Genomic DNA, 19,614 nt, shown 5'->3' with positions numbered 1-19,614 from the left:
ATTAATTGTAGAGGAAGACACTGCATGAATGAAAATGTTTAAACTTTCAAATACCTAAATGTGTTGCATCTAATTTGAGGGTTAAAAAACCCAAAGTGTAATTTATTAGTAAAACAATACTCCTAAGTGAGGCGATGACCACATCCGTTGTATTGAGTTAAGACTAGATGGATGATTTTAAACCTTATTAATCATTTATAAAGCACCTGTGTCTCTATTTCTGTTGTTTTCCCAACAACTCTTGGCTGTGTAAATTGCCTTTTCCTTGCCTCAAGCATAATGTAATACAGTATACAAACAAAGAATGTAAACCTATAGGTTTTCACTTCTCTCCCTACAGAAATGGGAGCTAACACTTGCTCAACCCTTACAAGTGAATCTTAGCTACAACTTAATCTCGGGTACCTGCCTTTGAATCTGCTTTGCTATCTGTTGATAGGTCTTTATTACTGTAACTTAAGCTACTTTCAAAGTAAAATAACATGGGGTGTATGGATTGAGTATAGGTGGGAGGGAAGGACAGTTCCATCCCAACAAGTCAAATCCTTATCTACTCTCATGGGCCAACATTGATGGGGGGGGGGTAAGGACAACCCACCTGTCAATCCTAGAATTGTAGAGTTGAGAGGACTACAAGGGTCATCTAGTCCAACTCCCCCAATGCAGCAATAATGGCTAAAGAATTCCTGACCGGTGGCCTTCCAACCTCTTTTCAAATACCTCCAGTCCACCACCTTCTGATGTAGTCCATGTCACTATCAAATAGCTCTCTATATCAGAATCTCCTTCCTTGTAATTAGAATCCTCCCCTCTGGGCAGCAGAAAACAAGCTTGTTCCTCTTCCATCTGACATCCTAATGACATCAGGTGACAGATCCTAGTCCCTTGCACAGTGCTTCCCAAATGCCCAACAGCCCACTGATTGTTGGGCACTTCAGAAATGCCTGTGCAATGACTTTGCCATCCCGGTAGACTGTGGCTTCAGAAACGCCAAGCACAGGGCCCGCAAAGTACGTTGTGCTGACAGCCAGTGCTGCATAAAGTGCTTTGCAAGATGGTTCTTGCACGCTGGGAAGCACTGCGCAGTGCCTGCAAATACCCATTCAGCCAATCCTCACCCTTACATATATAGTGTCAGGTGTAGGGTAAGTAGATGTGGCTTTCCTGAAACAACCTCATGGATGAAATGGAGAGGCCTGGGAGGCTGGATTAGACCCACGATCGTACAACATATTTTAGCCCACTCCTCAAAACTAAATTGCCAGTAATATTCAGTTCTGACATGGTTTTGCCACCTATTTATTCAGCATGTAGGGATGAGATACTGGCTGTGTTTCTATGCCACATTAAACCACGTCATGAGCTGAAATGAACAAGAGTGGGCATTAGGCTTGTGCACTGCTCTCCTCCCGCACATCCGGCAGCAGAAATTTGGCAACACTTACTCATTGCTTGAAGCTGGCTTGTTTTAAAACTGACAAGTGTTTGTTACAACCATGATCCCTGGTTCACATGCAGTGACAAGCTGAGATTACTTGAAAATGAAAGTAAACGCTGCCAAAGTCCTCCTGGCACCTTGGAAGGGGGTGGAGTGCATGAACATGAGATTTGCTTGGGCCTTTTCCAACTCTTGTACATTATGCAGAACCATGGTTCAGCTTTATGTGTGAATGCAGCCATCATAGAAGTCTATCTCATTCTTTTATTAAAGTTTTGGTGCTTTTATTGGGTCAGATTTATTCCTTGTCATTTTTCTTCTTCTTTGAAGCAATTGGCTCCCTCGTTAAACTGCAGTTTTTAGATTTGAGTGACAATGCTCTTGAAATTGTATGCCCAGAGATTGGCCGCCTAAGATCTTTACGCCACCTTAGATTGGCTAATAACCAGCTGAAGTACTTGCCAGCAGGTAAGGGATCAGCAGTTTTCTGGCTCAAAAAACCGATATGATTATTCCTGTTGATGATTTGCTGTGCGTATTTTCAATTCTGCTTGTAGATAAATGGTTAGGGCATGTTGGTTAAGCCTGTTAGGTATTGTCCTTGACATACTGGTTGCTTAAATTATAAGCAATAACTTAATTCATTGCTTTCTACCTATGAGATGAATATGGAGTTAAAATTAAATGATTGTTTTAGTGAAAATACAGTGAGTTTGCTGAAGGTGGAATATCCATCATAATCATCTTTGAGCGTGCCAAGCCTTTATTCTGTACTGCAGCAAACTTCTTATTATCTGGCAAATTAACTATTTAAAAATGGGAACTTCAGAGGAAATTTGGTCACAATGAATTGGAATTTACCAAGGACAGAATTTACCAAGACAACAGCATAGTCTTAAGCATGTTTGCATGGTGTCTCAGTGGGGCTTACTGCAGAGTAAGAGAGCTTAAGACTACACTTTTACGTTTTGGGCTTTTTTTTGTAAAATAAGTTGTGCATTCTTCATAAAGGTGCTGCAGCCCTGTGCTGTATTAAGTGCAGAAACAGAGTTGACTACGTTAACTCTTCACTGAAACAGGGAGCCAAATGTGTGGTGGCAATAATTCAAAATGTATCATATTGTGGGGGACGCAGGTGGCGCTGTGGGTTAAAGCCTCAGCGCCTAGGGCTTGCCGATCGAAAGGTCGGCGGTTCGAATCCCTGCGGCGGGGTGCGCTCCCGTCGTTCGGTCCCAGCGCCTGCCAACCTAGCAGTTCAAAAGCACCTCCGGGTGCAAGTAGATAAATAGGGACCGCTTACCAGCGGGAAGGTAAACGGCGTTTCCGTGTGCGGCTCTGGCTCTGGCTCTGGCCAGAGCAGCGATGTCACGCTGGCCACGTGACCCGGAAGTGTCTCCGGACAGCGCTGGCCCCTGGCCTCTTAAGTGAGATGGGTGCACAACCCCAGAGTCTGTCAAGACTGGCCCGTACGGGCAGGGGTACCTTTACCTTTACCTTATCATATTGTGAACATTCCATAAATCCAGAACATTTTTTTACTGAAAACTGCTAAAAATTATCATTAATGTTTCAGAAATACCAATTTCAAAAGAGAATGTCTGAATATTCTTGAACTTCTAAAATTTATGCTGTGCACGCACACTATAAAAGCAAGGTTTGTTCAAAGAAGAGCTGGAGTATTTTTACAGAACTTAACACATGACTTTAACAGATTCAAAAAAGGAGAACTTCAGAAAGAATAATTTACATTATGGAATTATTGACTGCATGTTGCTTAGGAAATAGTCTTTACCATACAAGGAAGCGGTATTTATTTCCTCCATTTATATGAAAATGGGACATTAAACGTCTTCCTCCTGTGTGTTCAAATCTTTAGGTATGTGAACACTTCTTAAATAGCTAAATATATCACTAGTTAGTAACCATCAGAGTCTAGCAAAAGGTCCAGTGTATATTGAAGTGCTGGTGCAGCGTCAGCTTGTCTAAGGGCCTCTAACCAGCTCTTTATTTTCCCCAAATGCTGTCAGTTTTTCATTTGCACAGTGTGTATTAATCTTGCCCAGCCTGTGATAATCTTCCATTTCTGCTAGGAAATTGACTCTGCTGATCTGTTTTCATTGAGTGCTTTCTTTCTGTCATTACTTTGCAAGCACTTTTCAAACAGGTTTCCTTTCATGGTTGCAGAGCCTGTGAGTATTTTGGCTCATAATCCCTCTTAAGTAGCTTCTCTTTATCAAGATCATGAGTGGGATGGTTGGTATTGTGACAGCTTTTCTAAATAGCTTGATAAGTTCTATTCGCTCTATTCTAGCAAGGGGTTTGCAGTGGGCTTACAAAGTACAGTATTCCTTCAGCATTAGTAAGATGAAGCTTACTCCAGTGTTAGCTACATTTCCATCAGCAAGAATGCTGATTTTGTGAAATGGTTGTAGCTGCTTTTAAAATAGGCTTCCTGCTAGGTGAGATGCCATGTTAAGCACAGAGCACTCTTAAGTTGGTGTTGCCAGGGATGCTCTCTGTGGGTTGTATCCAGTGCTTTCTGTCTGTCTTGTGCTAGCAGACAGGTGAGTTGCAGAACAGAAGAAATAATGTAGCAGTTGTGTTAGTGGAAGCTCAGTGTGCAACAGATTACACAGTCTTTTGTGCAACAAAATTACCAGCAGCCTGCTTATGCATTCTCTTGCTCTGCAATCTTCCACTGGCACAAAACATTTTGCCAGTGGAACAAGGATACCACTAAGTGTGTTTAACTTAGCACATTTGTGCAAAACTGTTTATGAGCAGGAAGACCAACTTTGGCTCTAACTCAATGTTCTTCTATAATTCTCACAATAGCCCCATAGCAAAGGTTGTTATCCTCATATCGCAGATATAGGGTTTGTGGTTAAGGGAATAGGAACTTGTATAAAATCACTCAGTTAGCAGGTGCCAGAGTGGGGATGTGAACTAGGGTATTCCTGATTCATAGCCTACTCTCAAATACTACTGCTAGTAGTAGTAGTAGTAATAATAATAATAATAATAATAATAATAATAGTAATAATAATAATAATAATATGTTGGGCAGCTTTCAACATATATAAAAACAAAACAAAACATTGAGCCTTAAATAGCTTCCCTATACTGGGCTGCCTTCAGGTGTCAGGATCCTCCCTCCAAAAACCTATAGGCCTCTCTTATATAGTCTACCAGAAATATCCCCCAACTTTCCCCATTTTTGTCTCCTGGGCTTCTGCTCCCAACACCTCAAAAGCAAAAGGTCTTATTTTATGCTCCTTCTGCTTCTCTGTCTACATGGTGTCATATTCCACGGTGCACTTTCTTCACCATCTCTTAATATTAGTCCCTCTGTTAACATCTTCAGTCTCCAACCCTGAAGAGAACTACCCTCTTCCCTGCTCAGAGCCACTATACTGTTCTATAAAATATGTTAATAGAATTGTAATGTGTGAGTGTTGTTGTCTGTAGGGCTATTGAAATATCCTTCATGATTTTAGAAATACTCTCTTTTTTTGTCCCATAACCTCCCAATTCTTAGCAGTATCAGATTTGGAAGTTTAACAGATTCAGTGGTACCTCAGGTTACATACGCTTCAGGTTACACACTCCGCTAACCCAGAAATAGTGCTTCAGGTTACGAACTTTGCTTCAGGATAAGAACAGAAATCGGGCTCCAGTGGCGCAGCGGCAGCAAGAGACCCCATTAGCTAAAGTGGTGCTTCAGGTTAATAACAGTTTCAGGTTAAGTACAGACCTCCGGAACGAATTAAGTACTTAACCCGAGGTACCACTGTACTGAGCAGTAGATAAAAATCAGCTATTGGTTAAGTTTTTTTAAATTATTACTTTGTAGTTATACTCTAATTAAATGCCCATGACTTACATAAGTTTTAATTAAAATGCTATTAAAGAGATGAACAGCTCTATTTAGGAGATGGACTGTGTCTTTGTTTAGAAAACACCTACCACATTTTGGCATGCTTGCAGTATAACTCTTCCCTTTGATAAATATAAAGACATTCTTGTCAGCCAGTGATTAGATCATAGGATTTGGCATCAGGCAAGCAGAGTTAATTCCAGGTCCTGCTGTTGAATCTGTGTGGCCTCTTTTTACCCATCTTTGAAGTGTTACATGAACTTTATACATTCCGCAAACTAAATCTTGAAAAATTCCAAACCATTACAAGTTCAATAGTGGAAAAGGAAATACGGTTAGCCAAAACTGAAACACTTGGATTAAATAATCTTTGTGTATTTCAAGGGAAAAGAAAAACATTTGAGGTTATTACACAACATTTTTTCCTTCTTGGTTTCTGAATAGAGACAGTAATTACACTGGCTCATTCAAATCAACCAGAAAAGTTTTGGATTCGCTCTTCACTCATACAAACCATTGGAAACCATTATTTTATTCTTTCTTTCTTTATTTTTTCATTGAGTGAACTGTTTCAAGCCATCAGGGGTTATGTGAAGCAAATTTTTAAATGGATGTTGCAGGGCAATTTGTGGTTATCTCTGGCAGTAATTCAATCAAATGATTCTGGGTAAGAACCTGGAATTTTGGTACCTTCAGGAATGATTCTTTTCCTGGCTTATTCTGTATTTTTTCCAATATTCTGGATGCTAATTAATTTCTGTTATCTATGTTGTTTCCTCTCCCAAATTTTCTGAGTACTGCAAAAGTAAGTCTAGGCTGCACAATCAATTTCTTGTTATCTAGATATAGCAGGCCAACTCTTTGTGACATTTTAGTTGGTCCTAATACAGTAATAGACATTAATCTTCCTTTTGGATTTTGTTAATAAACTAACAGGTGCGTGAAACCTTGCCTCTTTCACCACTTTATGACATATCAGTGATGAACCTATTAATCTACCAAAAGAAATGTTATGTGCAAGGCATATCAAAAAGTATTGTTAACAGTTTAGAAAGTTGGTACATATAAACTATGCTAATAATGTCTCTATGTGCACTGCTCCTATGTTTTGTGGTTTTATTAAGATATTTTCACTCAGCATGAAATTAATTTTTGAGATTTGATCTCCTGGGATATGGTGCTGGCTACTAGCTTAAATAGTATACAAATTTCAGAAAGAGTAGTGGGCAGTTCACCGGGAGAAATGGAGTTGTTTTTTAAAATAAGTTTTAATAAGTTTTACATAACAAATTTTAATTCAAACAAATCATCCACATCATTTAGGATTCCCTGAATCCATTGACTTCCCTCCGCCCTTCCATGGTTACTATTATCAATCTTTCCCCAACTGCTTCTCTTCTTTTCTCTAATTTTTAAAGAAAAATAACCCTTTTTTACATAGTTTTTCGTACATTACAAGCATTACTCAAATCCTGCCAAAGTTTTTAGTTGTTGACAGTGTTCTCTTAAATACATTATAAATTTTTCCCAACCCTTCTTAAAATTCTTCTCTTCCTGGTTTCTGATTTTTCCCAGTCAATTTTCGTCATTTCGGCATAGTCCATCATCTTCATCAGCCATTCATCTCTGGTTAGAACGAGAAATTAAGTTTTTATTCTATCCCAACTTGAGTGTACTGTATCTTACTTAGGTTTTGACGTACATTATGTTCATTGCCCTCAGTAGAATAACTGCATGTTACTCCTCTACATCATGAAACTGATGAGTGATGCAGCAACCCCATAGAGAATTTGGACATCCTTTGGCAACATAGGCCTTCAGCTGTATAGTCCTGCTAACTTTGCCCTGCTGACCTTGGAGCCTAAGACATGAGTAATTGTCATCAGCTGATCTATTTAATCTTTGGTTAGGTTGCTGCTTAAGATTCTTATACAACTTTGTTAGTGACCTGTACATGCTTCCTGTGAAAAAGCCAAACAAAGGAAAAACTGATTTGTCCAATCTCCCTCCCTCCCTCCATGGTTTCTGCCCAAAATGGCTGCTGCCAACCAACAAAACACAAACAAGTAAAGAAGTATGCAAACTCCAGCTGTTTGGATATCTGAACCAGTTGTCTGTGGCAAGGTTTTGGTATAATTCTTTGTGTTTGGATAACTGAGATTTTGGATAATGAGCATTCCAACAGTGGGGCCTTTGTGTATAGGGATTATTCCATTCTGACTCTCACGTTAATTAGTACAGATGTTGAAATGTAGGAAAGACATGGCAACTTCAGACATAACTCTACATTCATGTCTTAATACTCCATTTCTGCAGACAATGCTCCTGTCAAGATTAGATTTTGTTACAAGTGAAAAAAGCTTTATGCTTTCTTTATCTCATATCTTTGAAAGAATGTTCTGACAACTAGGTCTTATTAACATATACTGGTTTTATTTATAAGCACAATAAAGTTAAGTTAATTTTTTAATGTCTAACAAGATTTGGAAGTTCTTAAGTTTTTGTTTCAGAAGCATGTTGCTTATAAAACTTTCAGGTTATAGCATCTTACTGTAAGATTTAATTAAATATAGGCTTATGTTTACTCAGCAAACATTAACAGTTAATTATAGATTTACTAAGTGAAAAGCTTCATGTTTTGCCAACTTTTATGGTAAGTGAATTAATTAAGCAGAGTTGGCAATGACTTAAGCTCCCAAGCCATTCTGTGGTAAAGTTGCCTTTCAAATACTATTTGTATTACTACCTTAAGAAAATAGGACTTTGAAAGCAGTCCTGAAGCAACATACTCCAGAATTTAGCTAGGCTACTTCAAAATGCCTTTAGCCCAATTGGTTATAATTAAGTACAGGGAACTTGAGATGAGCTGCCCATGATTGTACCCCCAAGGTCTTTATGCCTGCAAAGAGCTAGTTTGTGCATAACTTTGAAAAGCACATTTTACATGTCGTGGGGCAAAAGGGGTCACAAACCTTTCTTGGGTGTCCTTTCCTACACATACAGGCTTTCAAACAGGGTGTGGACAGATTGAACCTAGTACTAAATACCATGGTTTAGTGTGATGTGAACAAGCATAGCCACCTCCCAGGCTCATGAACTCTCTCCTCTCCGAAATGACTGGAAGGAGAAGGTAGAAGCTTTTGCTCTCCTTAAACAAAATGAATGACATTATTCAAAACTTTAGTCTGCATATCCTATGCTGTGTCTTAGCCTTATACTTTGCCTTCAACCCAAACTAAATTGTCTTACAGGCTTCCTGTAGTCAGCTTCTATGTTGAGTGTAATCATAAAGGTGAAACTTTTTTTTCCATTTTAAAATACCTATCCGGTTATCTAAAGGAGTAGGTGAATCTTATTTTCAGAACAGTGTATTTTATAGACCTAAGAATCAGAGGATACCACTTCTAAATATAGAATCCTGTAGTTTTGTATTGCATCTAATTTCATCCTTCCTTGTACCATTAATCTTGCAAAGCATGTTGTAGCTACATGTTCATCACTGTGAGCATTTATAACATAACCTGGGAATGATCATTCATTATGTCAAAATCTGTTTTGCTTAGCAATTTGCATTGGTAGTTTGGATCTACCAATGTGCTGGGGCTGAAAAGTTCTGTTCCCTTCTTTCCCCCATCCCCATCAGAACTTTCCTCCTTGGTTGCCAAGAAATACAACATATGTGTTTAGTATTCATGCAGATGAAGATCCCTCTAAAATGCTTCCCAGTTGCTGGTTTTTTCCTGTTCAAAAATTCCTCAATGCCCTACTTAGTATTTCTCAAGAGAGCTAAGTATTAACTATGGCAGCAATGTTGTCATGAAGAAGTAGTACTTAAAATCCTTGCCCCTTTTCTTGGCTAAACGAATACATTTTACATTTGCTTTTCGAAATGTCCAACATAACAATTTTATATTCCAGTTCTATCGTTGGGTAGTTAAATGATACAGTAATCTGTAATTCTAATATGTGGTTTCAGTAGTGCGCTGCAGAATATTCCTGGGAGTGAGAAATCTTGATTATAGCCTTTAATTTTCTTCTTCTGTGTGTGCCATTGTATTTCAGCGCAGCTGCATGCACCAATAAAGATTATATATGCCAGCCTTGGAAGGATTTTGGCTTAACAGAGAAGCTGTAAACCCAGGGGTAGCCAGCATGGTACCCTCCAGATGTTGTTGGACTTCAGCCCTCTTCAACTCCAGCCAGCATGGCCCAATGGTCAGGGAAGACAGGAGCTGTAGTCTGGCAACATCTGGAGAGCACCAGGTTGTCTGATCCTGCTGCAGACCAATGATGCTGACCCTTTCTGTTTCGCAATTGGCACAGGCACAGTCCCCCCCCCCCCCCCCGCTTTCCTAATTTAGTAACAGGCATAAAAATATGTGCAACAGGACGGGGTTTGGTATGTCAGGCACACTTCCAGGAGTATGGTGTTAAGTGAATGGACCTGTGGGGGTTTGAGGAGAACATTGTTACATGAGCATTTAACTCTTGCCAGCCCCTTGGCAATGTTTAAAGCAGTGCTGTAGTCTAAGCAAAGTAGGTTGCTTTAAGCATGAGTGCTTGCTTTCAAAGGGCTGTATCTAATTAGTACATTGTTTTTTTATAGATTATTGCAGCCAGGAAAACACTCAAAAGGAAAAAGGATGCTTCTATGCTATTTGTCTTGAACTACCACAGAAATCGGGATGGAATGGGAACGCTTTCTTAGCTTGCTGATAGAGAACATTATGCACTTTGATTACCATGTTGAGCTAGTTGACAGTTTTGACAGTATGCAAAACACAGATTGGCATAGTTTCTAGCACATATTTCCCCCCTACATTTTGTTCTGTTTTTTCACTGATTTAACGGATTTCTGAAATCGATGCATCCAGTGCATTGATCTTGGTTTATGTTGTAGTCCAGAATATTTTGTTCATAAAGATGTTACAAAGAAACAGTTTAAGAGTGACATTTGTTTAATAATAATAACAACATGTGTTATGATTGTACCACCGATCTTCTTTTTAGCAGATTTGCCAGTGAGAGCAAATCCGCACTTAGCCATGACTGGGTTGTTAGGATAAAATTGAGAAAGGGGAATAACCATGTATGCTTCCTCAATCTCCTTGGAGGAAAGAAGGGTTAATAAAAGGTCTGAAATGCCATTTGGATATGATGTAGGGGATATGATGTAGGGGAATTATCTATCTGCATCCCCTCCCTTTACCCTGTTCAATAATTTCTGGTGTGGTCAATGAGTCTTTGAATGGAAAGTGTGTAAACCTGTTGTGTCATTCTTTTTGGTTTTAGATTTTGAGCTCACATACACTTAGGGCAAACACTAACAAATGTGACTAGATTGCAGAATTAAAATGATTTGCATAGCCTATAGAAAATGCTATTAAATCTTCTAGATTTTTTACAGTAGAAACAGAAGACCATTTTCTGTCAAAACCCTGAGCTACCCTGTGTTTCAGAAATCATCTGTTTATGGAACTGTGCTGTAAACTCTTTGCCTGATACAACTTGTGGCACCGTGTTAAATCTTGCTTTTGAAAACCCCTTTTGTTAATGCCATGTTGTATTTTGTAGTGCGTAGTAAAACCTGTAATGCCACTATACACTAGCTGCATACTTTTTTGTCGCTATAAAGTCTGAAATAGCTTAGTGTTCCATTCTTTTGTTCATAGAAAGGGGTTTGTGTGTGTGTGTTGTGATGGATATGAAAGCACATTCAGATACACTGTTTAAATTATGCTTTACCATTTTTCTTTGCTTTTGTTTCACATGTGGAATCGCCTAGCTTCAGTATGTATGGTAGAAATTATATACAAAAGAAAAGCAATTAATTTGTTTCTGTTTCAATGTGGGAACTTAATTAAACATTGGTTATGTAATCAACTAATGTGATTTATTAATGGGTTTAGGATTAGGATTCAAGTTCTTCACTTACAGAGTTTATGTGCAAAAGGAAGAGTGCCTTGAGGGAAGTTGTTCTGATAAGTCTTATTCCCATTGTCTCCTCTAGTGTATTCCATATTTTAATAAATAAAAATATAATCTAGATACATAAATCTGTGTTAATGCATGCCAAATCTAAACTTGAAGATATTATTGCTAGTTCCAGAATAAAGTGAATATCTCTTATTTTATTTGTTTACCTTGAAAGTAGGGCTTATTCCTACCTTGATAAGTAGTTGTTCTATCAGCTAATATGCTTTTCAAGTAGTAATGAACTGCTTTTTCATAAAAGAACACTGAGCTTTCCTGTAGCACATTGTAAATAGTTTAATCCCCTCCTCAGACATTAACTTTACCCCTCATTGTGTCTTTATTCTGGGTTGGAGGATTTGAGTCTCCTGACCTTTGATGTTTCCAGTGGCATATTGAGCCAAAGGCCAAAAGACCAGAGGGGAAGTTATGCAGCTATACTTAAGTTAAAAGAACATTAAGTTGTCAGGGCTGCTTTGATCATTTTCTGAGAACACTGTGATAAAATTCAGATAAAGAGCCGCAGGCTGTAGCATCAAAACAATACACTGGTGGTGGTGTTTTTAGTGTAGATGTAGGCACTTTAACATAGTCCAAAGAAGAAGAATCATCTGCCAGTGAGAATTGATTAGGAATGGCATACATACCTAAAAATGATCAAATTGGGTGGTTCTATATGGTGATGGTATCCTTTGTAAATAATATTTTATATTGCTTTTATGATTATAATTGTATTGAATTGTGTATGTATAATTGCAGACAGACACTTAAAATAGCTAGATTCATCATGGTTTTGTTCTGTGCTTCAACCTGTAGTAAAGATAACTTGTACACTTGGAATTCTGAGTTTGCATTTGCACCAATAAGTTTAGTGCTCTTCAGCAAAAGAGACTCAGAAGGGAAGCAAGTGAGGGCATCACCATTACATCTTGTGCTTGTCCACCTGTCTTTTCCCATCACCAGGGCCATGGAATAGCAGTTGCCCTGTGAGAAAGCTATAAGAAAGAAGTAAATGGGAACAGCTGCCTGAATCCAATGGGCTAAGTAGGGAATGCCCCTGTCTCTGGAACAGGGATCATGCAGCTGTGTGCGTAACTCTGCAAACCCATACAAATTCAGGAGACTTTCCAGTGTAATCTTAGTTGGAGGAGGTAGAGCTGTTATTTGCTGTTTCGCTCAGCATGACATATGAATGTGGATGTTTTCAGCCAAAAGAGCCATGTCAGATCGGCAATTAGATGTCTCAGATGGTAGTTTTCACAGAGAATAGAGCCAGGTAGATGGCTTTGTGGACATGGAAAACAAACCTGGGTGGAATCTACACACATATAAAAACAGTTCTGAAAATGCATTTTTAAGCGTTTTTAAAAACACATGGAGTTTTCCATATGGCTCACCATCGCCATCTAGTGTCACATTGTATATTGCATTTAAAACGCACTTAAAACGTTTTATTTGCAGCTGTATAGCTGAGTCCCTGCTGTAATATCAGTGACTTGAAGAAGCAAAGCAAATGCAGAGGGCGGAAGAGGAGGGGAAACAGAAATGCAGGATTAGAGCAAGATCAGACAGCTGTCAACCTGCTCTATGAAGAGGCCCTTTCCTAACTTTCTGAAGCTTTCAGGAAACCTGGTTTTGTCTCTAGCGTAGCACATTCCAACAATGCTTAGGAAATACAAAGCAATTGAGTTTTTAAGCAGTATTTCTGCAGCTGATGCAAAAAGCCAGCCAGTGTCTTCCATTTTTCCTTTCATGCATATGATCTCACTAGTTCTATCATTGGGCTGTTGACTTTTATGTTTGGAATAGGTAAATGGAATTTACCAGTAGCCCCACAGCACAGGAACTTGAGTCTTCGCTGTCAATGCTCAGAATATTTGTTTCTTCTTTTAATCTTATTTAATGTATCAAAACATGCAGAAGTTAAAACACACACTCCATGCAAGAAGCACATTTCTGTAACATAAAATGTATTTACTATGTGTTTCAATTAGTAACATAGGCCAGTATAGTAATCACAAGCACATTAAATACAGCCTTGTATTTAAACAAATTTGGGTATAAAGTTGAGTAGACATGAGGATCTATAAGTACAAAAAGTTAGTAAGAGTTGATATTGCTTGGACAGTTGTTTTCCAGAATACTTGAGCATTGTAACATATCTCAGTTGTTGGCACAACACCAATAGTTAACTATTGCCAATGTTAAAGATCTCTTAATCTAATTTAATAGGTGTTAAATGCCATTACATTGCCATTTTTATACAATTGTCTCTTAACATTGAGCTCACAGTAAACAAAGTTCAAGCTCCAAAAGAAAAGACCAGATTTCTCAAGGAATTTCCTTTTGTAAATCCTTCCCCATTTTTGCTGATAATCTTTTACATCTGCAGCATCAGTGCATATTAAAAAATACATTTTTGGAGAAAATCATCCAATCCTTTATTTAAGTATCTTCAGGTAAGGAATTTTCTGTCTGTACAAGTTGGAGAATATTCGCTTCTCAGGAATTCAGTTGATAATGAAAAATAAGGTTCCGTATCCCAATGTAAAGAGTTTGACATTGCTAAGATTTGTATTATTGTTCATGGTAGAGCAACAAGCTTTCTGTAATGGAGGAAAATGGAAGACCCATGAATTAGGAACACTGCACATACCACTATGAGAGGAGCAACCCAATGAGCTTGGTTGGACCCTGCAGAGAAGCAATAAAATGTTAAAAGCATATGGCCATGGGGTCTTGCCCTGGCAGCCATAAATGTCACCCCCCCAAAAAAAGCCTGCCTTCTTTGTTTTCCTAGGACTTGCCTGGTTGATTGTCAGGTTTTGCTGGTTATTTCCCCAGGTATCAGCATTTCTGAGCATAATGGCAGCAACAATGCTTGATCCATTACTCTAGTAGCAATCAGGGGAGGGGAAGTCAGGAGGACATTTGAGTTGTCAGGCTGCTGCTGCTCCTCTACTGCTCTAGGAATAAAGCTGTTGGCAAGCCCCCAACACTTATGGGGCGTTGTAAGGAACCCCATGCCCACCATCATGCAGATATCAGAAATTAGTAACAAGGGTTGGGTGGAAGAAGACTCGCTGTCTTTTAGCCATCATAAAGATGCAGTAGTAGACTGCATTCTGACAACTTCGCAGGGGAATGGGATTGCCATCTTTGTTTTTCCAGGGCCACTGCACTCCTGAAATCTACATGCCAGACGGGAGTAACAGGTGCAGCATTCCCCATCACTTCCTTGAGCTATGTATAGCTTCACCTGTTTATGTTTCTGTCTGTCAAGTATCTTCCAAAAGTACAAGAGCTCTAGGAGAAAAACAGTAGCAGGGATGGCCAATGGACAGAAGATTTGTCCCTGGCCACGGTAGGTGCAGTAGAATGTGCTTGTCATCTGTCTACCGTGGAGGCAAGTGTGGAGAGCATCTTTTCTTATGGGTCTGTTGGTGGCTTCTGTGGAGAAGAGGGACATAAGGATTGTGAGGCATGATGGTTAGCAATTGCAACAGACATTGCATGTGACTGGGTCCCCACTGAAAAAGAGTTACTGAGAGAAGGCGTTTCTACCAGATGTTCTTCATTCTGTGTGCTACATCCAGTGGAGCTGGTGGCAGTGTTTGGGGATGTATCACTTTAGGGGATGGTGTTGAAATTCAAAAGTTGCATTGGAACTTTTTTATTCGGTTAACTGTCATCCTGCAAGGCCTTGTCTCAGTGCTAGGAAGAACATATAATAATAGAATAAAAGGCAAAGGTAAAGGGACCCCTGACCATTAGGTCCAGTCGTGGACCATTAGGTCCAGTCGCGGATGACTCTTGGATTGCAGCGCTCATCTCGCTTTATAATAATAGAATAACATACAATAATATTGTGAGCTTTTTAATTAAAGGGCTGGTGTCATGCTTTTTTATTGTAAGTATTTGTATGATGTTTATGTACATCTAGCTATAGTTTTAATTTTATCAATGTTTAATTGTTTTTTAATTATGGTCCCCCCTATGTTTTGGCTGTTCTTATTTTTATCTGTAAGCTACCTTGAGTCTCTGTCAGGGAAACAGACAAGGTATAAATAAATACATCCTCATCCTCATACAGCCGTACCTTGGTTTTCAAACACCTTGGGAGTCAAACGTTTTGGCTTCCAGACAATCAAAAACCGGAAGTGACTTCCACAGCTTCCGACTGGCTGCAGGAGCTTCCTGCAGCTAATCGGAAGCCGTGCCTTGGTTCTCGAACGTTTTGGAAGTCAAACGGACTTCTGGAATGGATTCTGTTTGACTTCCAAGGTACCACTGTACCGTGCTGCTTTTTTTACTTTGAAGGTGGCCAGAATCTTTACTGCATAGTTAACGGCTCCTGGGACCACTCATCAACTCCAGGAGGAGAGGGTGTTTTAAATTATTTGCACCACCTATTTTCCAGTTATAATGTTATTGCATTGGGTGGAAGGCCAACCTCTGAGCATAAGATTCTGTCTAGGCTCTGCTGCTTCCAGTTCTGCCCATTTTTTGCCCCTTGCCTAGCAGAGTTTCACTAGCGTAAGGTAAAGGTAAAGGTACCCCTGCCCGTACGGGCCAGTCGTGTCCGACTCTAGGGTTGTGCGCTCATCTCACTTAAGAGGCCGGGAGCCAGCGCTGTCCGCAGACACTTCCGGGTCACGTGGCCAGCGTGACGAAGCTGCTCTGGCGAGCCAGCACCAGCGCAGCACACGGAAACGCCATTTACCTTCCCGCTATAAAGCGGTACCTATTTATCTACTTGCACTTAGGGGTGCTTTCGAACTGCTAGGTGGGCAGGAGCGTAATACATTGTAAATCCACTATGCCACAGTAACATTTTGTTCCACCAGCACAAGGCGATTTTAGTAGAAATCCAGTCCTCACCCACCTAATGTAATCTGAAGTAGGGATCACACTGTTTGTTTAGATATATCTGTTTTTAACACAAATGATAAGAAGAAGATGGGATTTTCAGATACGAATGCTTGCTGGAGAGGCAGTGGTGATGAGAAATAGATCTGTCTCGCCCTAAGATATGAAAAATACCTTGGCCTCTGCTGCTCCTGGGTTCCTGCCAGTTTGCCAACTGTAGCTTTGAAGGATTTGGACCTGGCGGTCTTCACAGGACTATTTTTAGTGGCAGAGGAGAGGCTGTATCTCAAAATAGCTGGGCCTTTTACTTGCCAGTCAGCGGTTTTTGGCATTGTGTAGGAAGCTTTCTTCCTTCCACTGGCTATGCTCTATGTAAAAACAAGCCCATTCTGCTGTGCTTTTTGTTGTCACAGCCAAACGAGAGTGGCTGAGCTTCAGCAAATCAGTTTTGGGGGGCATAACATAGCTAGCACATAGCTGAAATCTTATGAGCTGTGAATGCAGAATAAAAATGTATGGGCTTTCTCCCACACATTTGCATAGCTTGGGGGCACTGTGCTTGCCCACCCTTTTCTTGTCTGTGTGACTGTCTGTGTATGTCTCCCCTTTGCCCCCGTTTCTTCATGGCTCCCCCACCCTCCTTCAAAATATTTCCATGCCTAGCTAGCTGTAGGCCCTGTTCCTCCTTTCTTCTCTTTTCATTTCCTTGCTACTGTGTTTTACCTGCCCTCAGTCATACCATCTTGACTCTACCTTGGCTATTCTTTGCAAAGCTCAACCAACTTTCTCACAGCCTAGCTGCCAAGTCTTGATAGCCTGCAACATCACCTTTCCCTACGGCATCCATTTCGTAAAGGAATTTCTGAAGCAGTCAAGCTCTGTTGTCACTATTGTTCGTTGGCTTCTATTTGGACTTTATGAAGAAGTAATTCAAACTTTCAGTTAACCTTCTTAGGCTCAAAAACCTGTTTTTGCTATTTTACAGGTTTTGGGGGGTCGGTGGAAGTAATTTTCAAAAAAATAGTTTACAAGAGATTCTGCAAAATACAGTGTTATCAAGCAGGTTGTGGTGACAAACATACACAGTTCATTTACAGTTATAGACCACAGTTGAATAAAGACAGACATAAAATAAAACCAAAATAAATAAACCACAGGTATGTGAATGCATGGAAGGTAGCGACCAGAACTATTTATAACATAGACATAATGGTTAAACATGACAAGATTACAAAACATAGACCCTATTATGCCAAGGAAAAGTAATTAAAGTATTTAAATGCCCCGGATCACTATTTCAGCCATATTTGTTTATAGTTTTTATTATAAAGTTGAGAAATTGTGTCACCTTTCAGGGTCCTTCTGCTCCTACTTCCTCTTTCATACCCAGATCCAAGTGTTAAGAGTAACATTGTCTATAGACTTAAGGGTGATGGAGGAGTGGACTCAGAGATCCGCCTTCCCACTCAGTAAACCCAGTGGGAGTTCCACTTCTTGGCCTCTCTGCCTTTCCCCCCAGTTCTCCCATACCTCATAATATATCTGCCCAGTCTTCTCACCTGGTTCTAGTTCAGTTCTCCTGTGTTTCTGGCAGTGTTCTAGTTGTACATTTTAAGATTCATTGTGACAGGCCCCATGGCCACACCCTGAGGAGAGTCCAAAAATGCAGGCAGCTGTGCTGATCCATTATGTTATTTATTTACTTACACATGCATGAACTTCACCAAAGGGCATCAGTGCATAGCATAATACCCAATTCATCAAGATAAGTATGAATGCAATCCTGTATATCATTTCCTGGAAGTATGTTCCATTGAACTAAGCAGTGCTCACTTTTGATTTCTTGGGTTTAATTTGTAAAATACATTGAGCTTTAAGGAAATATCTTTAGCTAATTGAAGTTTTTAAATTAGAAATACAATCTGACAACAAAAAACTTTCACTATCTAAACTGCCAGTAGGAAGTAGGAACCCATCAAAGGGGGGAAGTATCCAAACTCTGCTTCATTTATCTGACTTCCCGTATGCTAATCTGTCATGAGCAATGTAAAAATGTGAAACCTCATTATCAGCTCAGGGCTCATCCATACTGTCGTTTAATGTGGACAGTAAGCTTCCTGTACCTCCTTTAATTCTCAGTTGTCCACATGACATTCACTGCCTTCCCACACTTTCAATCTGGATTTTCTCATTTTCGGAGTATCCCTGGTATGAGAAGATCTGGACTGAGGGAGAGGAAAGTGTGGGAAGGCAGTGAATGTCATGTGGACAACTGAGAATTAAAGGAGGTACAGGACGCTTACTGTCCACATTAAACGACAGCATGGATGAGCCCTCAGTCACTTTTCAGAGCAAAAAGACTCCATCAGTTACCCTGGTCCTCCAGCAAATGCCATCATCACTCTGAAAAAACCCCTTGAGCTGCACCCCAGTACACCACTGGTTGCAGATAAGAATCCAGCCCATGTCTGCTGGCTGTTAACTCACCACGTCATCACCCTGCTTCTTGCTCCCTCAAGTAGTGCTGTCTCTACCTTTGGATTGTCACATCACAATTTGTCTTTACTTTTGTGTCAGTATCTTGAGAGAGGTGCAAAATTTGTATGCCGTTAAAAGAAAAAGGTCAGAAGAGCCCTGCTGGATCAGGCCAGGGGTCCATCTTAACCCAGCATCCTATTTTCACAGCAGCCAAGCAGATTCCTATGGGAATGTCCCCCCATTTCGTATAGCGATTCTGTGGTTAGGTTTTTTATGTGCATTGGAATCTTTCTTCCTGCCCTACCATGGTCATTGGAAGCAATCTTACTTTAATCAAGATCTGATGATTGCAGTTTTCATTGCAAGGTTTGCAGAAAACCCATGAGAATTTACAAGAACATTTTCATATCGATTTGTGAGCCTTTCCCCCATTTAGGGAAAGTAGCTTCTCCTTGCACCTATCAGTTTCTCCATTGTGTCTAATGGAGCTTTAAATTAACATAGTTGCATGTGTACTTGTTGGAGGCAGCCATCATAAAAAGGAGTTAGCACAGCTTTGGGAACAGAGTCTTCTAGAGGCTATGGCAAAGGAAGTATCTAAATTGCAAAGTAATCTCTTAAGTGCAGTACTACCATGTGTGTAATCCTAAACCATCTCGAGAGCCAGTGTGGTGTAGTGGTTAAGAGCGATAGACTCGTAATCAGGGGAACCGGGTTCGCGTCTCCGCTCCTCCGCATGGAGCTGCTGGGTGACCTTGGGCTAGTCACACTTCTCTGAAGTCTCTCAGCCCCACTCACCTCACAGAGTGTTTGTTGTGGGGGAGGAAGGGAAAGGATAATGTTAGCCGCTTTGAGACTCCTTCGGGTAGTGATAAAGCGGGATATCAAATCTAAACTCTTCTTCTTCTTCAAGTAACCTGATTGATGGTATGTCATAAATAAGAGAGCTTAGCAGATGCTGTGAAATTGTTCAGAGCCT

At 40.0% G+C, this 19,614-nt stretch overlaps 1 protein-coding gene and 1 long non-coding RNA gene across 8 annotated transcripts in view; one reads left to right on the top strand and one right to left on the bottom strand.

The window, feature by feature from the left end:
• Positions 1-19,614, top strand: part of LRRC28 (leucine rich repeat containing 28) — a 53,989-nt gene that overhangs the window by 12,757 nt on the left and 21,618 nt on the right. For 4 of the 7 annotated variants that reach the window (XM_079954362.1, XM_079954359.1, XM_079954360.1 and 1 more), the window contains one exon: positions 1,769-1,906. The exons of the other annotated variants lie outside the window; for them this stretch is intronic. In XM_079954362.1, coding sequence (XP_079810488.1) covers positions 1,769-1,906 — 138 coding nt within the window. The remainder of the gene's footprint in view (positions 1-1,768; positions 1,907-19,614) is intronic. 7 annotated transcript variants of the gene reach the window in all.
• Positions 10,129-18,408, bottom strand: LOC307203544. Its single transcript, XR_013833276.1, has 2 exons — positions 15,388-18,408; positions 10,129-13,894 (listed from the first exon to the last, which is right to left on the bottom strand). It is a non-coding gene; the product is annotated as an uncharacterized lncRNA (long non-coding RNA).

The sequence above is a fragment of the Podarcis cretensis genome, assembly GCF_951804945.1.
Source record: "Podarcis cretensis genome assembly, chromosome: 14".
Lineage (NCBI taxonomy): Eukaryota > Metazoa > Chordata > Lepidosauria > Squamata > Lacertidae > Podarcis > Podarcis cretensis.
Note: the sequence above shows the minus strand (reverse complement) of the source record. Positions and strands in the feature narration are given on the sequence as shown.